Source organism: Oenanthe melanoleuca, chromosome 4 (genome assembly GCF_029582105.1).
Source record: "Oenanthe melanoleuca isolate GR-GAL-2019-014 chromosome 4, OMel1.0, whole genome shotgun sequence".
Lineage (NCBI taxonomy): Eukaryota > Metazoa > Chordata > Aves > Passeriformes > Muscicapidae > Oenanthe > Oenanthe melanoleuca.
Window position 1 is genome coordinate 10,941,184 of NC_079337.1, and position 27,185 is coordinate 10,968,368.

Sequence of the window (27,185 nt, forward strand, 5' to 3'; positions counted from 1 at the left end):
GCTCCATAGCAGGCATGGAATTTCATCCCATGATGTCCTTTGCTTTCCAATGCCAGTCATGACATTCCTCATGCTGGAGCTATATCTGCTTTTTTTCCTTTTTTTTTTTTTTTTTTTTTTTAACTTAAAAAATATCTGGCATCTGGTCCTTGAAAATTATTCTGAAATGGTGCATGAGACAGCTGTAGCAGATGACTTGACCAAACCACCTGAGAAAGGAGCCAGAAGGAATACAAATGAATAGAAAAGAACTGAGAATTTGTCATAATTCCTCATAAAGATGCACCAGTCTTCTTTAATTTTTGCTCTTGTACACCTTTACAGACAAGTTTCTGGATGCAGAATGCCTACTGAGACAACTAGAACTATTAATTTATTTTTTTTTTACCCAGGTCAGACCAAAAAATGCAAAAGGCCATATTCTGAAAATTTTTGCAATTCCTGTTGCACCACGCATGCCCTGGAGAGCAAGTCTCCAACTTTGTGGAAACATTAACACCTCTTTGGTGAATTTTATGTTCAGATTTATTTCTTCCAGCACACATTAGATATTCCTACCCCCTGCAGAGCAGGGCACAAAAGATTTCTGGGAAGCTGGGCTCAGGCTTTTCACAAAAGCAGAACAGACATGCCCCGAAGCCCTCCTACACGATACCAAACACTGTGCATTCAACAGACCTGCTGGTTAATGATCTCGCCCATAAGTAATGTTTTAACCTCAGAATGGTTTTTGTTTGTTTCAAAAGCCACAAAGCCAAAGAGGAAGTGTAGGAGAACGTGGGCAGGACAGTGGCCAGGAGCCCCATGACCTCATCTTTTTCCGCCACATGGGGATTGGTGGCTGTGCTTGGACAGGGTTTAAATTCCCGGAGCTCAGGGATGTCAGGCAGCAGGGGACAAGGGGAGAAAGCCAGAGCTGCTGGGAGCCAACTGGCTGGAGCTGCTGTTGGGATCACTAAGAGTGCTCTTGTCGTGGCTGACTCCTCCAGCACCAGAAAAGGTAAATTTTTTTTTGCTTTATTACCTGACATGTGCCAATCCATCTGCAGCTTTAGCCTAGGAAACACTGAGCAGATCTTTGAAAACTGCTTCACTGGTCAGGGATGTTCGATATTTCTCTGTGGAAAAAGGTGTGTTTTTATAGGAGCAAGGTTGCTTTAGCAATGCCAGGTATTACACATAATCACAATTTTAAATTTGTGTGCTGATAGATGTTGGGAGAAGGTTACTGAAAACCCTGCCACTGAATCATGCACTAGAAACTCAGAGCTGGTGCTTGAACACAGAAAGCTTTCTTCCTCATGTAATCACTGCCTGGCAGTGTTCTTGTTTCTCCTGGCAGGCTCATGGTTTGTGCTGCAGAATCCTGAGTGGATGGACAGTCACACTTCTCTGGAGAACTTGAATTGCAATACCTCTATTAGAGTGTCCTGTCTCAGGGCCAGCCTTATTAATGCATTTTAAATGTCCCAAGCAGCTTCCTTTCCTGCTGTGACTTGCCAAAATTTTGAATGACTCTTGTTCATCAGTAAATTGGTTTGAATTCCCAGGGATGTTCCTTATTCTGGGAACTGGTCAGTAAGCATTGCAATTTACTTTAGCCCTCCTAATTTCAGCAGGAATCAGTTATTTATTGAATTGCTAAAGCTGCAATGTGAGCTTCTATGGGAGCAGCTATTTCACTCAATCTCTTGTTTGGAAACACAGGTTATTTTGTTATTATTGTTGCTCAATAAGAGCAGCTTATATTCACATAAACTGACTTTACTCAGCAATTCAAGTTAATAACCCTAAAATCTAGTTTTAAAATATCTGACAAGAGAATACTAATTGTTTGCCTTAATCGGCCTCTTTTTTTAAACAAATATGTAAAAGGACTGAAGATAAACCAAAGCTGGCATTTATAAGAATTTTTCACAGAGCTTCTCCTTTGCCTATGCAAATCAGTAGACAACTGTCAGGAGTCAGTTCACCTTTTCAGTGTGGGTTTTCTCACCACTGCTCAGCTCTTCTCAGCATTCACTTTCAAAATTCTTATAGCTTTTTGAGCTGCCAAATCATTACAAGGTGAGTGGGAGGTGGTGATGCGGGATAGAAGAAATAGAATTAGCATGGGCAAGTTGAATCCATAGCAGGGACCTGGTTTTGGCACATTGAAGAACACCAGGATAAAGCAAAAGCCTATAGTGTTTTTGTGGTATTTTACTTTATTAACTTACTGTTCCAAAATATTTTCTAGGTAAAATATCACAATGAAGGTGGCAGTTCTGTGTTTATGCCTTATCAGCATCACCGCTGCATGGCCAGTGAGTAAATCACAAACACCATCCCCAGCACTTGCATTATTTCCTTTGCACATCAGTGAGAAATATCAATACATGTTTTTTCTCTTTTTTCCCTTCAAGGTGATTCAATCCAAGCAGCATGCCATTTCTGCTAGCTCTGAAGAAAAATATGTAAGCTCATTTTGTCTCTGCTAATTTTCTTCTAAAAGTACTTTTGTTTGTTTATTTGTTTGTTTTCCTCCAAAACACGTTTTCTGATATTGTTCTATGATTCAGATGCTTGCAGAACACATCCTCACCTGGCTGTTACGAGCCAGTTTCAAAGCAGAGAGCCACTGATGTCCACAGAATTTTTCTAGTGTCATATGTCCTGGTTGTGGACTTCCATTAGTTCTATCATTGGACCAGCACTGGAAATCTTTTTTTCTTAATGAAAAATGTGTTAGCTGTTAATTAGAAAAAGAAAGGGACTGCAGTATGGCAAAATTACCATAACCCAGATTCATTAGTGTGGATCAGATGACGATGTTTGGTGTTGGAGGACCACCTTAATCCAATATCCTATTTGTTTTTGAGAGATGTAAGCAAACTGCATTCAGTCTTATATATATGTCTTTTTTTATTTCCCCATTTTATTCCCCCATTGCCAGCTGTTATCCTTGTAAAAGAATTCATGGGTCTGAGAACCAGCTACAGCATTTAGTTTAGAGTCTTCATGATGTGGGAGATAAATCACCCTCCAGGAAGGGCTAAGAATTAGCAGAAGCAATAATTGTTAGATATAACTCCAAATCCCACTCAATAAAAACAGGCTGGAGGAACTGATCTGAATTTTCCCAGGCTCTGCCAGTGAGACAGGCACACGTATTTATCTTTTGGGTACAACATTCATCTGGGATCATGGCTTGTTCTGAATCCTCTTCCTTGCAATGAATGGCTGGGGGCACATCCCATACAGAAGGATTGTGTACTGCAGATGCCACATCTGCCTGAAAATACAGGTTGGGATGCAGCAGCTTTGAGGATTAAACCCTCCCTTTTATTTTCTCTCTAAGGACTCCAGGGGCCATCACTTGCGCAGATATTATGACGACCATGTGAATTCTCACTCCCAGGAGAGTCAGCAGCACCCACAGAGTGACCTGGCATCATCTCAGCAGGTACAGGCACCTAACTGGAAGAGAAAGCAGAGCATCTTTCCATGCCAAGATTTGAAAGTTATGATTAAGTGCTTGAAGAATAGCCAATGTGCTGATCAGCTCCAGCTGTATGTGCCTTGTGTGCTAACACTGAACTTTGTGTTGCTTTCAGACACTCTACTCTTCAGAAGAAAGCGTGGATGGCCCAGAACAACCGGTAAGTGTTTTGAAGGACAACATGCCAGCTGAGTGATGGAGGGCAGCCAGTGTGAAGCAGCTCTTATTTTCCTCACTCAGGTGTGGTTCTTGCAATAAGATCTCTCCCAAAATAAAGCAAAGCTCCAGGCAGGATGAGGTGAACTCAGTGCAGTGCACACAGCTCCCCAACAGTGCCTAAGCCCTGGGTGAATGGCACCAGTCTGCACCTCTCACATCAGTGTTCATTTGCCTGATTCATAATAAATGTTTTCCAGCACTTTCCTGATGTGTCAAGCAAGAGCCATGAAGATGTGGACGATGATGATGATGATGATGACAATGACTCCAATGACACGGATGAATCCGAAGAGGTTGTCACGGGTTTCCCCACAGACATCCCAGTAACTGTTGAACCATTCCCCACTTTCCCTTTCACCCGGGGAGACAATGCTGGCAGAGGTGACAGTGTGGCCTACAGGATGAGGGCAAAAGCTGCACTGCTGAGGGCAAAAGCCAAACTGTTGAAGTCTGTCAAACTCCACAAAGTTGCCAAAAAGGTAAATAGCACTGGGCAGTGGTGCCCACGCTCTTGGAAATGAGGAGTGAACTTGAAAATGGGCATGGCATTTTATGGGAGTTGGTTTTGAAAACTGGTATGGGGAAGGCATAAGTGAAGGAGTGCATTTCCTTTCTCTGGATACCACAGTTCAGGGGGTCTCCATGGCTGCTGATGCACAGGGGCAGGAGTGTAGCCTGCTGCTGCAAGCTGTGCAGTTTGCACTCTCACAATATACTTGCACACGTGAAATCTGAGGCCAGGAGTGAATAAGAGTTTCTCATAATGTGGAAGGTTCATGTAACTCCATAAAACACCAGAGTATCTCCAGGCAGGGGTACATCATGCAGGCTTTGAGCATCCCCGCAGCCTGAGGAGTGACAATGCCTCTTGTTCTGCTCTCTAACACAGCTCATCTATGATGCCACCGAGGAAGATGAGAGCGACCTGGACGCAGACAGCCAGCGCTCTGTCTCCCGGGAGGATTCTGCTTCCCGCAGCTCCCTGAGGAAGCACGCCAGCAGCGTGGCATGGTCTGAGCAGAGCCACGGGCGGGACAGCAGCGAGCAGGACAGCGATCTGCGTGCCCGGAGCTTGGAAAACGACAGCCGGCACAAATCCGACAGCCACGAGGCAGAAAGCGACAGCAGCAAGTCTGGTGTCAGAGGGGACAGCCTGTCGAGTGTGGAAAGCAAGGAGACAGGGGACAGCCACCCTAGCGTGGAAAGCAGGGAGACAGGGGACAGCCACCCGAGCGTGGAAAGCAGGGAGAGCCGGGACCGAGTGTCAGCGGAGCTCTCTGACGATATCAGCAACCAAACCCTGGAAAGCGCCGAGGATTCTCAAGATCGTCACAGCATCGAAAGTAACGAGGTCACCCTCTAAAGGGAGACAAAAAGAATATTTCCCTTCTTTTTCAGTTCCTACCTAGGGGAAGCGGGAAGTAGCTCGGTTTCGGGGAAGTGTTTGTTAATGTAGCTGGCGGGGTGATTTTTGGGGCTCGGGGCGGTGCGTGGCCGCTGGGGCCGTGCCGGCGGAGCTGCGGGACGCGGCGGGCGAGCATCGCTGCCGGGCGCTGTTCTGCTGTAACGGGACTTCAATAAAACCTCCATCCACCCCCCGTACCTGCGTTACTGTTCACTGGGGCTTGGACCGGGCGGGGGGAGCTTTAAAACTTCTTCTTTACCCACAAATTTAACCTGCACGATCTCTTCAGAGGCCTCCTCCTCCTTTGGCCGAGGATGAGCGGCACTCCAAACACGCAGCGCCGGCCCCGCTCTGTACCGCGGGGCGGTCCGGGGCTGCCGTGGAGAGGGGAGGGAGCCGTGGGAGGAGGAGGAGGAGGAGGAGGAGGGCGGGAAGGAGGTCTCCGCCGGGAGCCAGGGCGACTACATCTCCCTCCGTACCCCGGGCTTTCCGCCGGAGGCGGGGCAGGGCCGGCGGGCCGATGGCGGGCGGCGGCGGCCGGCGCGGGCGGGAGCAGCTGGAGCTGGAGCGGCTGGGCCCGGCGGCGCGGCCCGGCTCCTGCCCGCCGTCGCCGCCGCTCTCCGCCTGCTCGCGGCAGGCCTGGAGCCGGGACAACCCGGGCTTCGAGCCCGAGGAGGACGCGGCGGCGGCGGCGGCGGCGGGGCCGGTGCTGGAGATGGACGTGGAGTGGGGCAGCCGGGCCGCGTCGTCGCTGGGCAGCGGCGCGGGGCCCGCGGCGGGCGGCGGGCGGAGGGCGCGGCGGGGCCCGGCGGGCCGCGGCGGGGCTGAGGGGCCGGGCCGCCCGCCCGCGCCGCCCGACGGAGCCGCGCCCCGCGGGGCGGCCTGGGCCAAGCGCCTGGCGCGGAGACTGCGAGGTGAGACAGCCCCGAACCCGCTTTCCGTCCATCCTTACCCCTGTCTCTGTGTCCCCATCATCTTCTCATCCATCCTCCGGTCCCCGTCCCGGTTGTGTCCCCCCAGATGCACCCACAGCTCGCTCCTTCCGTTCTTTCCCCACCTTTCTGCCTCCCGGGTCTTGCTCCTGGCTGCTTTCCGTGCAGGGAAAGTTTGGGTTGGACACCAGGAGGAATTTCTTCGCAGAATTGGAATGGGCTGCCCAGGGAGGTAGTGGAGTCACCATCTCTTTAGGAAAGACTGGATGTGGGACTCAGTGCCATGGTCTGCTTGGCATGGTGATGTTGTCTCAATAGTTGGATGTGATGATCTCCAGAGGTCTTTTCCAGGCTTGGCTTTCTGCTTCAGCACCGGGTCTTTGGAGAGTTGGAGCAGAATGCTTGTACATCTCTTTTTCTCAGCATCCCCATTTTACAGAAGAGGGTTAGGATGGCATGGGGTACTTGGAGTGGGTTGCTGGGAGGGTGTTTGAATCACTTTTTCTTTCCTGCAGTGCCTTGGTGCTGCCTTGACAGTCAAGAGCTGCCTGTTGTCACACAGCTGGGTGATCAGGGACAGAACTGGAAGCAAAACTGGGCCACATCAAGTGAAATTTTAGGATGTTGCTCAAATCATACTGCATTAACTCCCTATTGAGCTGGCCTTGTACAGGTTGATTTGACAACAGCAGAGAGAATGCTGGATGGGGAGTCCTTTGGGTTTAAGGTTGTGGGAGAACATTGAAAAACCCTCCTTTGTTTTTAGAGAAGCTCCAAATATCAGCTTCAAACTGCGAGGATTTTAAACAGAGCATTGGTTTAAGTGTTGGGCAGAATCTTTATAGTTATAAAGCTGCAGAAAAAGCAAACCATATTTAGAAAATAAAGATCCTTCTGAAATGTGGATTTTCTGAAGTGGTAGATAGTACTGTTACTGGCTGCCATGGCATCAGTGCAACTATCAAAATAAACTGAACTTTAATTTGTACCTTCTCTGATTTTCATGTGCATCCAAAGATTGTTTGCTATTGTGATTTCTCTGGCTTCAGTTCTATTGCAGCAAAATAAATCCCTCTTGAACATTGCAATATCTTAGTGGTATGCAAGTCAGACTTGCAGATATTATGGAGTAGAGCACATTTTCTTTTTAACAGATTTTACTGGGACCATGTTCAATGACCCAAATCACTTCATAACTAGAAACCAGAATAACTACCAGTAATAATTATGTTGTGCATGAATTGCGACTGCTCTGTTTGGAGTCTCCAGTTTGCTTTAGTCTGTTGCTGAGACATGCCTGCAAAAAGAGCTGCTTCTCATGGAGAAAGTTAAGCCCTTTTATAAAAACTTTTATTTAAGTTCAGATGCCTCCTTCATCTTAGTTGTTGCCAAGAAGGAACATCTTGTGGATGTTTTTAACTGTGGTGAAAAACAGCAGTGTTTGTACATGAGGCAAGTGTGAGAGTGGTTTAGTGGTAGTAATCAAAACAGTTTCTGTTGATTCCTGACCTCCTTGTACAGGCAAGTGTAGCTAAAGTTAGTGTAGCTGTCAGATCCTTTTCTGGCTTTTTGATGAGAATGTTGCCATGAATTCCTGGGTGCAGTAAATGTCTGGGTGAGGCTTTGGTGCTGTGGAGGTTCTGCACTTGTTGTGGAATAGGTTACACCTTCCCTGAAGAATGTAATCCCTGTGCTGCACAGTTTAAATTGCAAGCCTGACATTTTTATAGGGCACTTGGAGGGTAACTGAGGATTTACTGTTGGAAAGAATACTCCACAGTTCTTTTGACATTCCGTGGATATCCATGAGGATCTTTGAAGACTGGAAAATGGTGTGTTCAGTTTTATTTCAAGGACTACAGGAAAGTTGGCATTGATTTATTTGATGAAATTCCATCCTGGACAGAATTCAGCAAGAGGGAATAATCCTTTGGATAGCACAAGTGATAGGGTCACCATGGAAAAAAAGTTGCCACTCACTATAGAAGGATGTTCAGTGACAGCTTGCACTTTTACTTGCTGTGAGTTATGAAAGAAGAATGCAGGGAGGATTTAAAGTATTGGGATTTTGGTAATTGCAACTGTTGGGGAAACTGTAACAGGAGTTACTAAATGAATAGAAAGTCACCTACTTCAGACTATCAGTATTTCAGGCTCTTCTATATGTGGATTCTGTTCAGATTCTAACATGAGTCTCTGTTAAGTGCCTTTAGTTCCTCCAGTTTTACAGATCTCTTCAGCAAATATCCCAGATGCTTAGAGGAGAAGAGGGGCTGACTATTCTACTCTGTTAAGGAGGAAGTTAGCAGAAGTTTTGATGGGAAAAAATACAGGTGTGTTTCCAGAGCCATCCTGGAAAAGTGATCCTGCCTTGTAGAGCTGTATTTGGTCACCCAGTGCTGCTACGTCCTTATGTGTGTCATCACTGATGTGTGCTGGCATTTCTTGAAAAGTTGTCTTAGTTTTTATTCAATGAAGAAAAAACTAAAAACTACCCTACCCAGTCACTCACTAATTGTTACTTTCCTGAAGACTGCTAGATGCAGAATAAGTATGGGCAACAGTTGCAGATTTATTTGATAAAAGTACACCGGTTCAAAAAGCTGATGAATAGCAAATGTCTATAAGGAAACAAAACAGTTTTGTTGCTTGCAGCAGTTAGCACTGCTTACCTCTACTATATTTGGTGCACCTAAATCAATATTCTAATAAGGGGGAAAGGTGAATAATATGTGTATATTGCAAAAATGTAACAGCTAATGAAAGCTCCAAGCTAGCTGATGGGCAAATTCATTGTTCACTTAGCACAAAGATCATTGTATGATCCCTGGTGCTGTTTGGTTGGGTTTTTTCTTTGCTGTAGTTTTCTGTTCTTTGCTGACTTGACTCCTAGCAATAGTCTAATATGACAGAGTTTGAGTTTGGAAGCTTTCTGCTTCTGCTCACCACATTTCTTATTGGTGAGTAATGTGCTGACAGCCGGGACTTGGCTTTCTCACCAGCTTAGCTCACTGGCTTTTCCAGCCTTTTCTTCCTCTTTTCCATAGTGTTTTCCTGCCGTTATTATGAGGGTTGCTAGTGCAACGCAGTGCTGTGCTAGAGGCTGAGTTTGTTGAGTTATTAATATTAGTGACTCCGTAAATGTTCTTGGATTTATGTTTTTGTCTTCAGGAATGACCTAATGGGGAGGATTTGGCGTTCAGTGTAGTAAAGTTGCAGCCTTTATCTGCACATTTTCAAACTTGGCCTTAAAGAATAGCTTTGAAAAAGCTCTCTTATCTGGGGGCTGACACTAGGGAAGACCCTAAGTTACAAATTAAGCCATGTGAACAGAGATTAATGCTAAAACTGTTAGTGCTTGCTGTGCCTGTGCAAGAGAAGTTTCCAGGTTTATGTCACAACTTAAAAATGTGTTGGCTGGAAGGCTTCAAGAAATATCTAATACTTTTCTTTTTTTCTCACTAAATCCAGGTAGAGAAAAGAGCTTCCTTATTCCCATCTCTGTTAGCAAACAAAGGTCTGCAGCAGGCAGCTTAGCCCTTTGTCTTAGTCTTACAGCAGTGGTTGCAGATTGACTGAACTCATGCTTCATTGTCAGCTTTATAATGTGTTTTGGCTATCCCTTGTTACTGTTCCATTTCAAATTACTGTGGTATGTTTGATGGATCCAAGATTTTTCCTAGGGAGTCTGAGGTTACTACATTTCCATCTACTGAGAATGTAAAGGATGTTTTGAAAGGTTGGCTGTTTAAAACACCTGAAAAGGTTGGAAGTTTACTGCAGTTCTGTAGGAGTGAGTTTTTAGTTTTAAATGCTTTTTCTCTCATCAGAAACTAAGGTCAAATTTCCTTGCTTTAGGTTTAAATGAAGAGAAGCTCCATGAAGAGAACAGTCTGAGCATCAGCAACTGTTCTCAGCCTTTTTTTTCTATTCTGTACTAGGCATAGGAAATAAGGATGGTGGGTACCAACTGCATTTTGTTTTAAGTGGTTGTTCCTTTTAGAGACTCCATTTAAAAGATCTTTTTGCTTTTCTGTTACCCATTCAGAAGGGTCACCAAAGTTCAATAGCTTCTCTCCCTGTCTTTTTGGGAGTGTCAAGCATTACATGAAGTGAGGAGCAGGCAGAAACAGTTCAGCTGATGCAGTTGCTCAAGTTGACAGCTAGACTGGACAGCAGTTGATCATTTAGGCTGCTACTGTTATATTTAATTGATAACTCTTTGTTGTACAGGGACAGGGAAAGAAACCGGGCAGAAATGCTCACCAACATCTCTGCTGTGTCTCTTGCCTATCTGGGAGGGAAAGGTTGTGATTTGGTGTTGTAAAAATAGGTTTGACTCAAGTATCTTCCTGTCATGTAGAAAATTAAGACTGTTCTTAAAGGCTCAATAATGAATGTGAATTTTCGTTCATCAAACAATGATTTTCATGTTTTAAAGAAAAAATACCAAAGCACTGCACTTCCATTTTTTGAAGAATGGCTGCCTGTGCATGTCTCTGTATTCTTCTATCTGTTTTTATATCACATGGTTCTAAGTGACAGCACTTCTGCAAATCTTCCACAGATTCTGTTGGAGTTCTGCTGAGCTGTTCCTAAATTATTATGGTATCTCATTGATAATTATATATATATATCTTTTTCCTTGTAAGGTCTGTGGGGGACAAGACTCATGGAAGAGAGCAACACCAGCAGAGAGCGGTACTTGAGGAGTGTTTTACGGGAGCTGGTCACGTACATGGTTTTCCTCGTGGTCCTGTGTGTCTGTAAGTACTGACCAGCACCAGTGCATCCAGCTCTGTGCTACCTGCTTCCTGTGATTCCAGAAGGAAGGTTGTTTCATGTGGGAGAAGAATTAATGGGCAGGTCAACTCAACCCATCTTAGTTTTGTACATAATTTTATAATTTATGCTCTGTGGCCCTCAGCCATATCTTTGGCCCCGTGTGAGGAAGAGGAGTAACACAGTCATTTATTTTCTGAGGGAAGTTTCTCTTAAAGGCACTGCACATCTCTGCTTTAGGTTGCTTGTCTAATCCATGTCATTCCCAGTGCCCTGCAGTATTCTGGTTGACTGTCATTATCTGCTCAAGCAGAGCATAGTTGTCCTGAGGTCTCAGTGCCATCTGTGCCAGCTCTCCATGCATGCTTTGGATAGCACAAGCCACCTAAAAAGGCACTGCCTGCCTCTCTTCAGGCTGCTGAACTGTGCTATTGTTTTTCCTTGGGGTTAACTTTGGTAGAAGCATTAATAATAGAAGGAGGTGTGGGAAGGAGAAGAGAGTATTATAAATTGATTGATCAGTCTACCTTCACTGCTTTTTTGTGTTTTAATCACAGTTGAAAGATAAATGCTGCGTGGTGTGGGTTTTATTTTGGAGTTTAATAGTTCCACTAGAAAATCTGTACAAATACAACCTGATGTATTCAAAACAAATAAAGTTTTTTTCTTTCCCTTTCCCTCATTCCTGTATCTCTCACTCCTTACCAAATCTTCTGCAGTGACTTATGGGACAGTGAGTTCCAGTATGTACTATTATACAAGGGTTATGTCACAGCTCTTCCTGGAAACACCTGTGTCAAAAACAGAGAGAACTGATTTCAAAACTTTGTCCACAATGGATGACTTCTGGAAGGTAACCTAAACCCAAGTTTTTATATCTCTGTTGCTGTGGTTCACTGGTTCTGTCATGAATTATAAATCTAACCTGCAGGATCTTAATTACTAATATGGTTGAACAGACTTGTGCATGAAGAGTTGTGTGCACGATGTCAAAGCTATGGAACAAAGTAGGCCTTTAATATGTGAAAATTTAGAACTCAAATAATGTTGGTGGGGCAGGGTAGGGCAAATTTGTGGAATGTCTTTGGAGGACAGGTAATAGTAAAGTCTTATGTCAGAAAAAATATTAGCTGCAATTCTAACACTTCTGTGGAATGGAGATCTACAAAAACAGTGCTGGCAACATTCAAACTAAAATTCTGTCATCCTCCCCAGTTCACAGAAGGCCCTTTGCTGGATGGTCTTTACTGGGAGATGTGGTACAACAACAAAACCATGGCAGAAAACAAAAGCTTCATTTATTATGAGAACCTGCTCCTAGGGGTGCCTCGCATTCGGCAGCTGAAAGTCAGGAATGGTTCGTGCTCCATACCTGAAGATTTAAAGGATGAAATCAAAGACTGCTATGATGTCTATTCTGTAGCTAATGAAGATACTGCTCCTTTTGGACTCAGGAATGGAACAGCGTAGGTAGCATTCCTGTAGATACATGTCCTATAGTTACTCTTTAATATACTTGTGGCCCATCTTGCTATCTCATTTTGTGGTGTTAGCCAAAGGAATTTTGTAACTTCTTTCTCAGGGGTTACATCAAAACTTTGTAGCAAGCTCCCCTTGAGTTAAAGCTTATTTAAGTAACTAATGCATGTTTTTTAGTCAGCTTTTGTTGGTGTCTTTCTTGTTAATTTTAAGTTGAAGGCGGAAAGACCAATGTGCTCTCTTTCACTTGTGAACTAGCTGGACGTACACCAATGAGAAGGATTTGAATGGGAGCAGCCACTGGGGCTTGATTGCCACGTACAGCGGGGCTGGTTATTACCAGGACCTCTCAAGGACCAGAGAAGTGACAGCCCTGCAGATTGCCAGCCTGAAGAAGAACCTGTGGCTGGACAGAGGGACCAGAGCAGCCTTCATTGATTTCTCTGTGTACAATGCAAACATCAACCTATTCTGTGTGGTCAGGTATGAACAACAACACAACAGTGTTCAGTTGCACAGTGTGGGCTGTGGACTTGGGGTTTTCTTTTGGGGACATAGGTAAATGTATGTTTTGTGTAAAGGGGACAGACAATTGAAATGCCATGCCTCCCTGTCAAAGAAGTGAAACTCTTCATGGAGTCTGTCCTGGCTTTCCTGGTGCCACAACACCTTGGGTGCTGTTTGCAAGAGACCTCTCTAGAGACTTGGCTTGTTCAAGTAAATACATGGGTATAGAGCATCAGCTTTTGGTTTAGACAGCATGAAACAGACACAGCTGAAAACAAATCTTTCTGTTACCTCACTGTTCCTGAAAGGCTTTGAGTTTTAGTCAAAATTGAGTATGCTCACATTTACAACTTTTGTGGGCTGTCTTCTCTATATTATATGTGGATTTGTTTCTATTATTTAGATAATTATGCAAATAAATCCAAGTGTCTTTTAGTAGTGTTTTTCATTAGTTCTGGTTAAATTAAATTCTTTTTGGCTTTGTTGTTTTGTTTTTTTTTTAAATGCAGGTTGCTAGTGGAGTTTCCAGCCACTGGAGGCCTGGTTACATCTTGGCAGTTTCAGCCTGTGAGGCTGATTCATTACATCTCCACTTTTGATTTTTTCCTGGCAGCCTGTGAAATGTCCTTCTGTCTTTTTGTTCTGTATTATATGGTGGAGGAAGTCTTAGAAATTCGCATTCATAGACTGCGCTACTTCAGAAGTCTTTGGAATTGCCTTGACATCCTTATCATTGTGGTAAGTAACCTTTGTAATCAGGCTAAAATTGCTTTCTAAAATGCACTTTGTGGGAGACATGAATTACTCAGTTTTCCTATTGTGGTTTTAAGGTACAGGAGCATCATTGGGAAGGACACTTACAGACTATTAGGCTATTCAGTCTGAATAAGACAATTTTAGTCTGTGTTGATATGTTTTGCAAAGTTGGTTGTTCTATCTTCAGTGGTTTCAACGAGGTGCAAAGTTAGAGTGTTTGTCCATCATTCTTTTTCATAGTTTTTGTTTATGCAGGCTTAGCTTTTATTGAGGTGACAAACTTGCCTTCTCTTCTACATATCTGGTACAGAGTATTGCACTGGCTTTCAAGTAAGAAAATCATCTGCTTTAAAGAAGTGATTTGCATTTCAAGGAATGGGACTGGGATTTGAATATGTTTGCAAAGAACCACAAGGAGATTTATCATGATATTAAATACTCACCAGCTAATACCAATTTTGAAGAAGTGCCTCAGAATTGTAGAGTGCTAGCAGCTGTCTAGGTTAAGTGGACTGTATTGCACATCAGTAATCTTAGTGCACCAGAAAATAGGAGCTTTGGATATAAAGCTGCATAATATAATTCTCTCTGGACTCAGATCAAGCTGTGCTTCCAAAAGTATACAAAGCCAGAAATGCTGAAACAGTTCCAGTCCCACAGTCGTTTTGTATCTTCAGGCTTGGATTAATCAAAACTTTCAATTTGTGAAGCCAGTATTTGTAATCCAGGGAAATCATATTTGCATCACAGTGCTTTGTAAATGAAGGGCTGCTTAGGAGGATGTTTACATGAACTGTGTGCTGTTTTTTACACTTAATGGTTGGGCAGGAATAAGATGCTTTGCTGTTACAGTCAGTGGAGAGTATTCAAATGTGAGTGTAAAATCCAGTTCACACAAGAGGTCAGAATTCTATGTTTACGCCTTGCCTGAGGGGCATTGTTTAAATGTAGGATTATGTACTTGTGATTCCCTATATGTAGTGAAGTGTTCACTTACAGTAATGAACAGCACATTTGCAGAAGTCAAAGCAAGAAACTTCCATGGTAAAACTGCAGCTTCTCAGCTGTTGCTTGTTCTGGGCACTACTGTTGAGTCTGCTCTGGAGAAACTGTAGTGCCTTTTTGGCTACTGTTGTCTTCCTGCTCTTTGTTCTTTTACACCTTTGTCTGTTTGAGTTGTCATATTCCTTTTTCATATTTTCTTCTCTGTGGCAGCATCACTTTTCTAATCCTGCTAGGTATCACTGTCATCTTGTTCTTCACCTGTGGCAAGGAAAAGACTTCTAAATTTTCTTACTCCCAGACTATTTGTTTGTAGTCCAGGACTATAATGATTTTACTGTGAAATTCATGAAGTTCATCATGTCTTAACTTTATCTGATATGTCTCAAACAAGTTGTTTTAAAACCTGATCACCTTTCATAAGTGTGTGTGTTACTTTTGTCCTCAGCTGTCTGTGGTAGCTATAGGAATTAGCATCTATAGGACATCAACTGTTGATATGCTCCTGAAGAAGCTGCTGGAAGATCAGAACTCATTCCCCAATTTTGAGCCCTTGGCATATTGGCAAATGCAGTTCAACAACATTGCTGCAGTCACAGTGTTTTTTGTCTGGATTAAGGTAATTTCAAGACACACATCTGTATTCTAGCATTAGAGTATAAGCAACATTCTGAGTTTCATGAGACACATTATTTGAGGTTTACTTATGTTTCTTTCAAAGTCAATTATGTGAGAAAGTCAGAACAGACTCAGAAAGTCAGAATAGTGATAACTTCTTGCAGATGAAAAGCAAAGTTGCCATTTGCTACAGGTTTAGTCAGCTCTTGTTTAGGTCTAGAAGACATACTCAGTGCTTGTGTTTTGTCAGCAAACATGTTAAGAAACGTTTTTATTACTCCTCAATTGATAAATCAGTAATTCTTACTGGGTACTGCTTTGTCTCCAGTCATGTTCAGTGTCATCTCATGTGAAAGAGTGAAAAGAAATTATGTTAAGAAAGTGTCTTCCTTGTCTTTTCAGATTTTCTTTCTTTTTTTCTTTTCACAGCTTTTCAAATTTGTTAACTTCAACAGAACAATGAGCCAGTTATCCACCACGATGTCCCGCTGCGTCAAGGATGTTATTGGCTTTGCCATTATGTTTTTTATTATTTTCTTAGCATATGCTCAGTTGGCCTATCTTGTCTTTGGCACTCAAATTGATGACTTCAGTACTTTCCAGGACTGCATGTAAGTACAGGTATAAAAAACGCAAAGAAGATTTTGGTGCATTGGTGAATCTGTTGCTTTATCGGAGATAAATCCTGTGACATCCATCTAAGCAGATAAACTGCAGGCACACTACTGTTGGTATAACCTGGTAGCAAACACATTTTTATAACATTTTAATCTCAGTGTTATTGCTGTGAAATTAAATCGTCAGAGCAGTGAGCTAAAAATGACAGGGCTGGATTGGTGTGATGTGATTTTTACAGCAGTTGGTTACATTCCTAGACAAAGCAATGACTCCATGTTTAGTGGTTGAATGTTTACTGAATTATTGGATTCATAATAAGGATAATTCCTGATAGTGTTCATAGTTGCTTGACTCAGAGTCAATGTGCTTGATTAATTGTTTTTGCATTCCCTGATAAAGTGTTACAACAGTGCAGAGCTCTCTGCAGCCCATCAGTCACACTGCTAGAATGAAATAGTTTGACAGCCCTTGCACCAGTAATGTTTTCTCCAACTCCTGGATGTGTTTTGTTTTTTAAGATTTACTCAGTTCCGCATCATTTTGGGAGACTTCAACTTCACAGAGGTTGAAGAAGCCAATCGAATTTTGGGACCCATTTATTTCACTACATTTGTGTTCTTTATGTTCTTCATTCTTTTGGTATGTATGCTTTGTTTATTTGGGATGGGTCAATGGCTGTTTTTGCATCACTTGTCCTTTGATTCTTCCTGCTACTTTTGGTTTTTTTTCTGATGTAGGTGAGTGTATGGCCCATGAAGAGGCCTGACTGCTACATGGCTGGTCACTACACTCTTTGGTTTTTTTTCCTCATTTAAAATTGATTTGCATTGTGTGCTTTTTGTCATTCTCATTTAGTCCTCCACATTGTATTTTTTTAATTTATCATTATTATTATTATTATTAATTTTATTTCTAGAATCTGAACAGTAGCTGGTTGAATGGCATACACAGCAAGGCTGTATCTTGGTGAAAAGTAGCTGTACTGTTCCATGCAGTCTCTTGGTTCATAAAGTGCTCTAATGTGTGGCTGGCTGTGTTTACAACAGCCTTGTTCTTGCATGCCACACACAGCTTTGCCTGCTGCAAGAGCATTGCTTTATCATCATCATTTTTAATATTATTTAGTGACCCTTAGTGCAGCTTTTTATTACTATTTGAGATGAAGAGAAATGGGATTCAGATTTTATTTGTGGGGCAAGACTTCATCTTGGATGTTCACTAGTAAGGAAGCAGAGAATTGTAAATGTTTTGTGAGAAATGTAAGTGTTTAATAAGATGGACCAGGATTGAATGGGAAAATAACATGTTCACATGAAGCAGGTTTCCTATTTGCTTTATAGCATCTCACACATTCCAGAGGAACAGTCTAGTGTCCAGCAAGGGAAAGAAATATCTTTTTTCTGAGGGCAACAGAATAGCACTGGAAGGTGAAAGCAGAGCAGGTTATCCAAAATACTCACTATAATTTGTTGGGTTTTTTTATATCTGTAAAGCCTCTCATTTAGCCTGAGAGAAATATTGATGCAAGTCCATTGAGACCAGTCTGAGACCTGGAAATTAAGTTAGGGAGATAGGCAGAAAACAACAACTCTTAAAGTTGGGCAAAATAGCAGCAAAAAAATAGCACAACAATGAGTTGTCAAGTTACCTCTTACTTCTCTGATGTTTGGCATGAATGCATGAAGTTACAGCACTGAAAAATTGTCCCAAGGCATGTTTGTTAAATCCATGAGGAAGCAGAGGATAACACTGCCTTTGTACATTGAACATGTCAGTAAATTTAGTAATTATTTTTAAACATGAGTATGCAATTTGCAATTCAGTCATGTTTACTCCATGTCCAGCAGGAACCTTTCAGTAATGGCAGCATGGTTTGATTAACTTACATGCTTGGCCCAGGGTTAAGTGAGACCAATATTTTCTCCTTTCTCTAAACAAGAAAGAGCTCTTTTCAGAATTGATGCCATAAGGGCCAAGTACCTGATTTTAAGCTTTTTCATTTTATCTTTAGTTTGAAATGCAAGCAGAACTGTAACTAGATCAGAACTTTTTGTTTGTGCTGGTTACAGGGTGAATAGTTGATTCCTCGGGCATTTTTGTTTCCAGCTGTGTTGCCTGGATTAATTCAGAGCTGTTACCTGTGTAAGTTTGGCCTTGCAGGGTTTACTGCCACTGCTGTGTGTAGCTGTAAACCCTCTCTGGAAAGTAATTCTCCAGTTATATAAATAACCAGTGATGTTGATTAAAATTTGTTATACTGCAGCACATCATATTTCAGTATCAAGCTCTGGATGTTAGTTTCTTTTTAAACAGACCATCATTTCCTTCTGTCCTCTTAAAACAAAATTCATGTTAAGGTCTGCACAGGAAGGTGATAGGAGTAGTAGGAGTCAGTCTTGTTGCAATTTTAAATTTCAACATTTTTGTTTTCTTTTATTAACAGAACATGTTTTTGGCCATTATCAATGATACCTACTCTGAAGTCAAATCAGATATGGCACAACAGAAGGCAGAAATGGAATTGTCTGACCTTATCAGGAAGGTAAATGTAATGTTTTGTTTGACATCTCTTATTCCTCACATCTAAACTAATTTCATAAAATACCATAAAACCTGTACAAAGTAAAGCTGGCAGCAGCTGGTGTGAGTACAGTCTCAGTTAAAATAAATTAATCTGAGCTGAGTGAAAACTTCCCATCACAATGTATTTCAGTCATCTGAGACTTTGCCTTGAATGATCATACTGAACACACGGAATGAGATTGTACAGTAGCTGATTTCTGTAATCAGTAAAGAAATTAGAAATCTTGTGTCATGAGAAACAACAAAATTTCACTTTCTCTTTTAGGGCTACAACAAAGCCATGATCAAACTTAAACTGAAGAAAACTACTGTTGATGACATTTCAGAAAGTCTGAGACAAGGTGGAGGGAAGCTCAATTTTGATGAACTCCGGCAGGATCTCAAAGGGTAAGGGAGTTGTTACTTCTTACCTTGAACAGTATTCCCAGGGAATGGGATGTTAAATTTTGATGGGATTTTCCTCTAGAAGTGCACTAATGTGGATAAAGACACACACCAGAGTATTTTTCTCTGCACTACTGGCATCCCACACCAGAGAAATGTTTTTGGAGCTCTGAGGCCCAACCTCTTTGAATTTCTGTGTTTTGGGGAGGAAAACACAGAAATCTCTGAGGAAGCAGAGACCTAAGGCCTTTGAAGAAATAGTAATGTTTCTATCAGACCACTGCAGGAGTTTGTGGACAGTCAGGAGTCCAAGGCAAGGGTACAAATCAAGGAGATACAGAAGGGAGTTGTGAAGGAGAAAGGTTCAGTATAGGAAAAATTGATGCTTTAATGAATGGTAAGGACTGTGGGGTTTTTATCAGTGTTGTGAATTTATAGGCAATGCTGGGATGTCTTTGTCTTGAGGATGAAAGTCTGTCTGAAGTGAAATGTTTTCTAGTACACAGAGTTCTTTCAGCATCTGAAAAATAGAAAGTAAAGGAACTGCTTTTACTGCCTTTTCAGGAAGGGGCACACGGATGCAGAAATTGAAGCAATATTTACCAAATATGATCAAGATGGGGACCAGGAATTGACAGAGCATGAACATCAGCAGATGAGAGATGACCTGGAGAAAGAGAGGGTGAGCTCAGCATTAGGAGTGAGATGCCACCAGCACTGTCTGCCAGTCTGCTCCCTGTGCTGGTTTCCTGACTCAGAAAAATCCTCTTGTCTCCCTTCACTTTTGCTGTCATTCCTGGCTGTCTGAGCAGAGCTGTGAAAAGGCACTGTAAAAAGGGGAGCTGATAGAGGACAGGAGCTCTTTGACCTTGACACAGCATCCCCCATGTACAGGTGAAAGTTTTTACATCTTCTCTTTATCTTTGGCTTGTGTTTTCACACAGGAGGATCTTGACCTGGACAGGAGCTCTCTGCCACGTCCTCTGAGCAGCCGCAGCTTCCCCCGCAGCTTGGATGACTCTGAGGAGGATGAGGATGAGGACAGTGGGCACAGCTCCAGGAGGAGGGGCAGCAGCTCTAGTGGGGTTTCCTATGAAGAGTTCCAAGTGTAAGTTTGTCCTTCTGAGGGGGACAAAGCTGCATGTTGGGTTTTGGTTGTTGTTTTGTTGGTTTTTTTTTTATTGTGGATTTTCTTTTATGGCTTATATAGTATACTCTCATTCATATTAATTAAATTATTAATAAAAGCAAGTGTTACGATTTTGTTGTGCATAAGCCACTCCTTTTAGTAGCTTTCAAATAATATCTGAAGTAGAAGTGCCTTAGAGAGCCTCATGGGAGTTGGTTAGAGTATAGAAAATCTGAACAAACAAACAAACAAACAAACAAACAAACAAAAAAACAGCAACAAAACCCCTGTCCTTAAAACCTCATTATTGAAAAGTCGGAGAAAAGGGTCATATTACAATAATGCCAGAAAAGACTTTTCTGGTTTTTTAAGTAGTAAACCCTTAAGTTTATGTTAGGTTCAGTGAGAACTTTTATGGTTGTTTTTGGTAAGATTAATTTACTTGTGAGTGTGTATTTTGTCCAAAGCAATAGATCTCCATATTAATTAATTACAGCAAGACTAGCTGTGTGTGACTGGAACCAACAAATTTTCATGATGATGCCCTAAGAGCAGTGACAGTAAATGTGCCTTTTATCCCCATGTGCCCCTGTTTTACTTCCTTGCTGTGCTGTACCTTGTCCCTCCTGGACAGTAGGACTGGTTTGTGGGCAGCCAGAGGCATGCTTGCATAACAGTGGTGTCTCATCCTTGTCTGCTGTGTGTGTTGACCTGCCAGAGCTGTGCTGGCTGGGCAGTGTGTGGGTCACTGAGGCTGCCATTGTTGCCCTCAGGCTGATGAGGCGGGTGGATCGCATGGAGCATTCCATCGGCAGCATCGTCTCCAAGATCGATGCCGTCATCGTGAAGCTGGAAGCCATGGAGAGGGCCAAGCTGAAAAGGAGAGATGTCTTGGGAAGGCTGTTAGATGGAGTGACAGAGGTAAGAAACTCTCTCTGTGGTCTGGTCACAGCCTGCGTATCTTCCTTTCTGTTGGCACTTCTTCCTCGTGCCTGGCTTGTCAGGATTGAGGGGTGGTGGTAAAGAGGAGGTGTGTGCTTTGGCAGTGGGTGAGTGATTTCAGTTAGGTGTTAGGAGAGTGTGGAATTTAAAACATTAAATTTTGGGAACACGATTCAAGATTCAGATATGACAACATGTCTCACAGCAGGCCCATGTCACCATTTAAACCTGTGATCAGGACAGCAGTGGTGTTCAGTAGTCACTGAAGCAGCTCTTCCATCCCTTGCTGTCTGTTGGGATTAATACAATATTTTTTGTGGACTAGTCTGTTAGAGTCTAGGGGATCCAGCTCTGTCTGCTCTAATTCTCCTTTGTTGCTTCTGGGACTGTGTGGGGCAGGTGGGAGTAGGTCACTTCTGTCACCAGGGTTACCTGACTTCTACTGCTTCCCCTTTCACCCTCTCTATCCTGAGGGCCCTTTGGAAGTGGCCAGTGGGAGAAATGTGTTATTTCTGTAGATACTAAAATCTGTCAGGTGGAATACAAGTTGCGCTTTCCTTCTCCAAGTAGTCACAAATTCCTTTGTTACAAGGCAATATAAAACATTCTAATCCAATAGAAAGTTGCCACAAAGTTTATTTTGTTTTTCTAACCTATCACCTTGATTTAATTCTGCCTCGCTGTGTATACTTTTATCCAATGGGCTACTACTACACATACACACATCATATGCTTCTGTTATAACATCTAAACTCTTAGCTTACTCTATACAATTGCATTACTACACTATAAACCCTTCACCATCTTACCCAATACAGTTTCTTACTTACTTAAGGCATAATCTTACTTACAACTATAGAAATACAAGTTTATAAATTTTCTGCTTAATGTCTGTGTCCTTTTATTTTTACATCAATCCAAGCTTCTCCCAAGCTTGCAAATCAAACATTTCAGTGTCTGTGGAAGTTTCTATCTTTCCATTTCCTACAAAGTGGTATAAGACTTTCCTGTGGTTGTGTAGGGTTTTGCCTAGACTGCAGTTTGGAGGCTGCACTGTTCCAGTGGTGGATGTTTTTGCACCATTTAATTAGTGGTTTGTCTTAAGTCTTTTCTGTCTTCACTCAGAGTCAGGATTAAAAAATACACAAAGGAAATGGATTTTCTTGTGTTCGGGCTTGGTTGTTTGTTAAATTTTATCAAAAAGTACAGAATGTTCAGCAACATTTTTATCCACTAGCTAGAAGTGAGCAAAATAGACACAGATCCAGCTAGCCACAAGGTCTCTTAGAGCTAAACAATCCAATAGAGAATTAACACCTATATTATTTATCCTTTTAACCCAATAACTAACTTCCCATGACCCTCAGTGTGCCCCTAACTGTCCAACCAGAAACTTCTACCTGAAACCATGAAGAAGAAGGAAGATGAGCACCAAAATCCTCCATCTTGTCCCATACATATTACTGTATTATAAAAACCTCAGATTTAAAACCCTTCACCATGTGAAAGCACACACTTTAACTACACACACATGATTTTAACTCAATCACTTAAATTTGGGAGCCTTCTCCAAGTCCTCAGGTCAAAAGCAGTGCTCTCTGTGGGGAGAAAGCACAGAAAGCTCCAGGTTTCTGGGGTCCAGCAGTGCCCTTCCAGCTGGTGTGTTTTGACGTGTTTAGGATGAAAGGCTGGGCCGGGACAGCGAGATGCACCGGGAGCAGATGGAGCGGCTGGTGCGGGAGGAGCTGGAGCGCTGGGAGTCGGACGACACGGCCTCGCAGATGAGCCACCGGCTGGGAACGCCCCTGGGGCTGGGCGGGCAGCCCCGCTCCAGGAGCTCCCGGCCGTCCTCCTCCCAGTCCGATGGCCTGGAGGCAGCAGCAGCAAACGGGGGCAGCAACATCCACGGGTAGTTCGTAGGGGATTCCAGGCGTTTCGGGTCAGGATTGGAGAAGATGAAGAACTGGATGCTGCACGTTTCGGTATGAAGCAAGCAAATGCCACTTTATTGCTCTCTTCTAACCCTAATATGCAATTTCTCTCCCCCTGCACATGTCACACAACTTATCATTGGCAGAAGCCTTCTTGAATGAGGCAAACTTTTTTTGTCAGACTTTTCTACTTTTCATAGGCTTCAGAGTTCCTTGGCATTCCCCTATCACCTTTGTCTCACCCCTTGTTTTCTTGTTAGGCTGCAGCTGTTCTTCTTATTATTCTTTTTCGAGGGCAAACCTACAGGCCTGGCTCAGGCTCATAAAAGCATTCATATCCCTTTCCTGGGATATGTTCACTACAATCTGTATCACTACATTGTTCACTACATGTCCATTTTTCCCTAAAAACATTCCCATAAGTATTCAGCCAGCAAATCCCCCAACGTGGGACCATTCTCATCAGACCACTGAGGATATCTTTCACTGGTAGGGAAAAAATATTCACTCCAGAAATCATTTTCAGGCCTTTGTAAGCTATGTGTAATGGTACCAGTGAGAGTGGCAGCCTTAGAAACTGAAATGCAGGAAACTGAATGGAAATCAGGTGGGACAAAATCCACCAGGACAGAAATTTGATTCTGTAAAAATATCATTTGGAACACTTGCATGAGGGCAGCAAGCTTCAGACAAAATAATGTGCAGTGGCTGGTACACTAAAAGGCTATTAATTTTCTGTTTCCTCTTGGAAAGTGCAACTTTTAAAGGCTTTTAAAAGCAAATTTTTAAATAATATTATATCAGTCTGTCTTATTCATTTTAATAACTGTCAGATAAAACAGCACTTTTTTAAAAGTTATGAGTTTCTACTTGTCCTTCTGAGTTTTCTTGGTATACTATTGTCTTACGTAATTTAAAATATTCTTTTTTTTTCCTGTTTTGAGAGGTACATTTCTTTAAGCAGAAGAAAGTGCACTTAGTTTGTACAACTGTAAATTACATCATTCTCTGCTAGAAACTGAATGCATTAAAATCATCATTTCAGAAGAAATATTTGAGAACTGCCTCTTCACACCCAAGTAGCATTTTCAGCTATATTGCAAAGTGCCCACTTTTTAATGTGTTGTTTTCATGATTTAATTGTTTCTGGGATAAACATTCTGGAGGTTTAAATACAGCTATTTTGCAGAAAATACATTATTTAAAAGCACACAAAATAGAAAAACACTAAGTTTTCCTTGGGTGTGACAGGGAAAGGGGTAGGGAAGTTTCTGACAGTTGGGAAAATCTGATCTTGTGCCATGTGAAGTTCTAATCACATCTCAACTATGTGATCTGTATTTACATTTAACTAAACTGCTTGTAAAATTATTTGGTACATTTCTACATAGACTTTTCTGCTGTTGGTGCCTTCTGTTTCAGCAAGCAGTTCTCTCATCGTTCTTATGGGAGTGCTGTTTAGGCAAAGCTTCCATGTCCCATGTATTCTTGCAATGGCATTTTCTGGATGAGCACTGGCTCAGAATGCCTTTCCTCTAACCAGGGAACTTGATAAAACTGAATGGAATTCACGCCTTTCCATTTTTTATTTTATGAGAAACCGTACGCACAGGAACCTTATTAATGTAAGGTGACAGAGGAGGAAATTCAGCCTTGGAATTTCATAGTAGCTGTGTCTCTGGAACAGAATTATGGAGAAGAACAGGTTGTGTCCTTGTGTAGATTATTTTGTCCTGTACTGGGAAGAAATTCATACCCTGTCACAGGATTCCTTGTGAACTTACCAAAACAGTGCACAGCACAGTGGGTAGGGCATTTGTGTGGGATGAGGGCATTCAGATTAAGCTCTCTCTTACCTTTATTGAAGGGTTTTACACCTCAGAAGCCTTTCTGAGGAAAGCTTTTCAGTGCTGAGCTGCATTTCTGACTGTAAACAAACAGACCAAAAAGAAACACCAGCTGTACACATGACCAGCTGGTGTGCGAGGAAAATAGAAAAAAATTATACCAAAGCAATTTAATATACAGAGCCTTTTCTTTATATTCATATCCAAAATGTGTTCTTCAAAATGTAAATTCAGTCACTCAGTTCACCTTTCTGTTGTATTATATGTTTATTATGAAAGTGTTTGCATTAGTAGCTGCATTTGTTGGGATGTATTTCTGTAACGTGTCGTTACTTGATAACAAACTTCATCTTGAAGTGCAATAAGTTTCCATGGGGTACCCGTGTGTGTTGACAGTGGGCCTTGCAGTGAGTGCATTGCCACTTGACAAATGTTACAAACATTTTATTGATGCATTTTTCAGTTTTAGATTATAATATCATTTGTCACGTAATTCAAAGGTACAGTTTTTTGCATAGTAATGTACAGTGTTTGGTCTTGTTAGGAAGCTGTTAATTATGCAAGTCTTCTAAAATGATCAAGAATGTATTGATCTGTAAAACTGAGCACTTTACTTCCTAATAAATATTTTATATAATCTACAAAGAAAACATTGTGCCTACACTTGGTTTGTTTATAATGGAACATGAAGAATCCTTCATTTCATTTGTGTTGCTTTTATCTCATACCTCATTGTCAGGTTACCTAACAAAGAAAGTAGAGCAAGAGAAATTTCACATTTATGTTTCTGCAAATGCACAGGTTTCTGCTATTTCAAGCAGCAGCAGCTCCCACTGCTAATAACTGTCTCTTCATTACTTGCTGTGTAATTTAAGTCTTTTTTTTTCTCTATTCCTCCTTTATTTTGTCCCTTGTTTCAGGAGGGAATACTACAGCACCTGGAAGGTTTGAATAGACTCCCATGTATGAGCCATAGTTCTCTCTGGACAGCTGTATTAATGAAACTGTATTAATGACAATAATGATTAAAGTAAATACATCTCAATCTTTAATGAAATACATACATACTGAATTTATTAAGTATATTAAACCTTTAGTCAGTGCACTATAAAAGTCACAGCATGTGGGAAGTGGGAACTTTTCTTTCTCTCTCTCTCTCTTTCTCTCCTTCCTTCCTTCCTTCCTTACTTCCTTCCTTCCTTGTGTATTTTGTAACATTGCTGATTTTGAAAAGTTTCTTCTGGAAGTGCAGTTTGAGATGCATATTTGTGATAAGAGCTTTTTGGAATAATTCTTCCATGTCCACAGGCATTACTTGGATGCCTTGTATATTCCAAGATTCTTCTCCAGTTAATCTAAACAAGAAGAAAAACTTGGTCAAAAAACTGAGGTAAAGGGGTAAAAAGGTTATGATAAAAGGTCTGCAAACAATTGTCACTTGTGTAACGAGGACTTCCAGGTTTTAAGCACTGATCATGCAAAATAGCTGCAGAAAAGTGGAAGGATAGCTTAATGGTTCAGGTGACAGACTGACATTCAAGAGAGTTGTGTTTTATTTGTGCCACCTCACACTGATGCCTTAGCACACACTCAGCTGCTTCCAGCCTGGCTCAAAGGGCTGCTGCAAACATGCTGCTTAATCACCAGTAATGCTGAAACAGCAGTGGCATCACAAGTTCTCCTTGGATTGGGGATTCTGGCAGCTCTTCTGCTTGGCTTCTACTCCAAGGAATGCTCAGGGATTCTGAAACTGCATCCCAGGAGGCAAAGAGCAGCAAACTTGTGCCTTCTGTAACAGGCCTGAATTTAGATGAAGTGTGAGAGCAAATTTCCTTCAGGTGTGGGGTGCCAGGAAGGGAGTAGGAAGGGGTTTGAGATGTGGGGAATGTGCTGGGTTTGTGTGGCTCTCCAAAAGTCATCAGTAATAAATGCAGTAAGATTGCCTAAGGACCAATCATGACAGTTTGCATTAGCCACCATTTTTGGCTGGTGATTTTTTTTTTAATTACATTCATTTGCAAAGTTGTGGAAAGAGTTGAAGGTTACCAGAGACTCACAGGGGATAAAATGCTCATTAAGGAATTATTAATAAAAAACAATCAACAATATTCAACTCATATAAGTTCCTGTTCAGTTTTTAAGACTTCTAGTTTGAAAAAAATAATTTCCAGTGAGAAGAGTTAGACTTTGTTTTCTGGGAGGTCCCATTTGAGGTATTTTCAAAATAAAAACACTGCCAAAAATGCCTGTGTGTGCTGCTCAGGCTGCTGCTTTTCACTGTTGCACAGATAGTGGTGTGATGTAAACTCTGAGAAACACTCAAAGGAAAAGAGTGCTCCTTTCAGGACAAACCTGAAATTACCAGTTCATTCCAAAGTCTGAGGTAAGCACACTTCTGTACTGCCACCAGCTTTTCCTGCAGCCAAGGATGCTGTCAGACTGAGTTCCCCAAATCTCCAGTTTCAGATGTCTGTGTGCAGAAAGGTGCAGCCATCTGAAACCTTGTGCTGCAGAAAGGCAGAGCTGGCAAGCACTGGGAAGAAACTTCAATTTCTCTCAGAGTTCCTGTG

At 42.0% G+C, this 27,185-nt stretch overlaps 2 protein-coding genes across 2 annotated transcripts; both read left to right on the top strand.

Annotated features, from left to right (window-relative positions):
* The first annotated feature begins 714 nt into the window (after positions 1-714).
* Positions 715-5,302, top strand: SPP1 (secreted phosphoprotein 1). Its single transcript, XM_056489949.1, has 7 exons — positions 715-1,000; positions 2,240-2,306; positions 2,406-2,456; positions 3,341-3,445; positions 3,597-3,641; positions 3,898-4,179; positions 4,590-5,302. The coding sequence occupies exons 2-7, from the start codon at positions 2,253-2,255 to the stop codon at positions 5,061-5,063; spliced, it is 1,011 nt and encodes a 336-aa protein (XP_056345924.1). The 5' UTR covers positions 715-1,000; positions 2,240-2,252; the 3' UTR covers positions 5,064-5,302.
* Positions 5,303-5,589: 287 nt separating this feature from the next.
* On the top strand, positions 5,590-25,386 carry PKD2 (polycystin 2, transient receptor potential cation channel). The gene is made up of 15 exons (XM_056489948.1): positions 5,590-6,019; positions 10,690-10,803; positions 11,539-11,672; positions 12,035-12,285; positions 12,557-12,781; positions 13,315-13,543; positions 15,012-15,182; positions 15,611-15,792; positions 16,318-16,438; positions 18,243-18,341; positions 18,648-18,769; positions 19,331-19,448; positions 19,711-19,874; positions 20,669-20,816; positions 22,517-25,386. Exons 1-15 carry the CDS (start codon positions 5,626-5,628, stop codon positions 22,748-22,750), a joined length of 2,706 nt encoding a protein of 901 aa, XP_056345923.1. The 5' UTR covers positions 5,590-5,625; the 3' UTR covers positions 22,751-25,386.
* Positions 25,387-27,185: the final 1,799 nt, after the last annotated feature.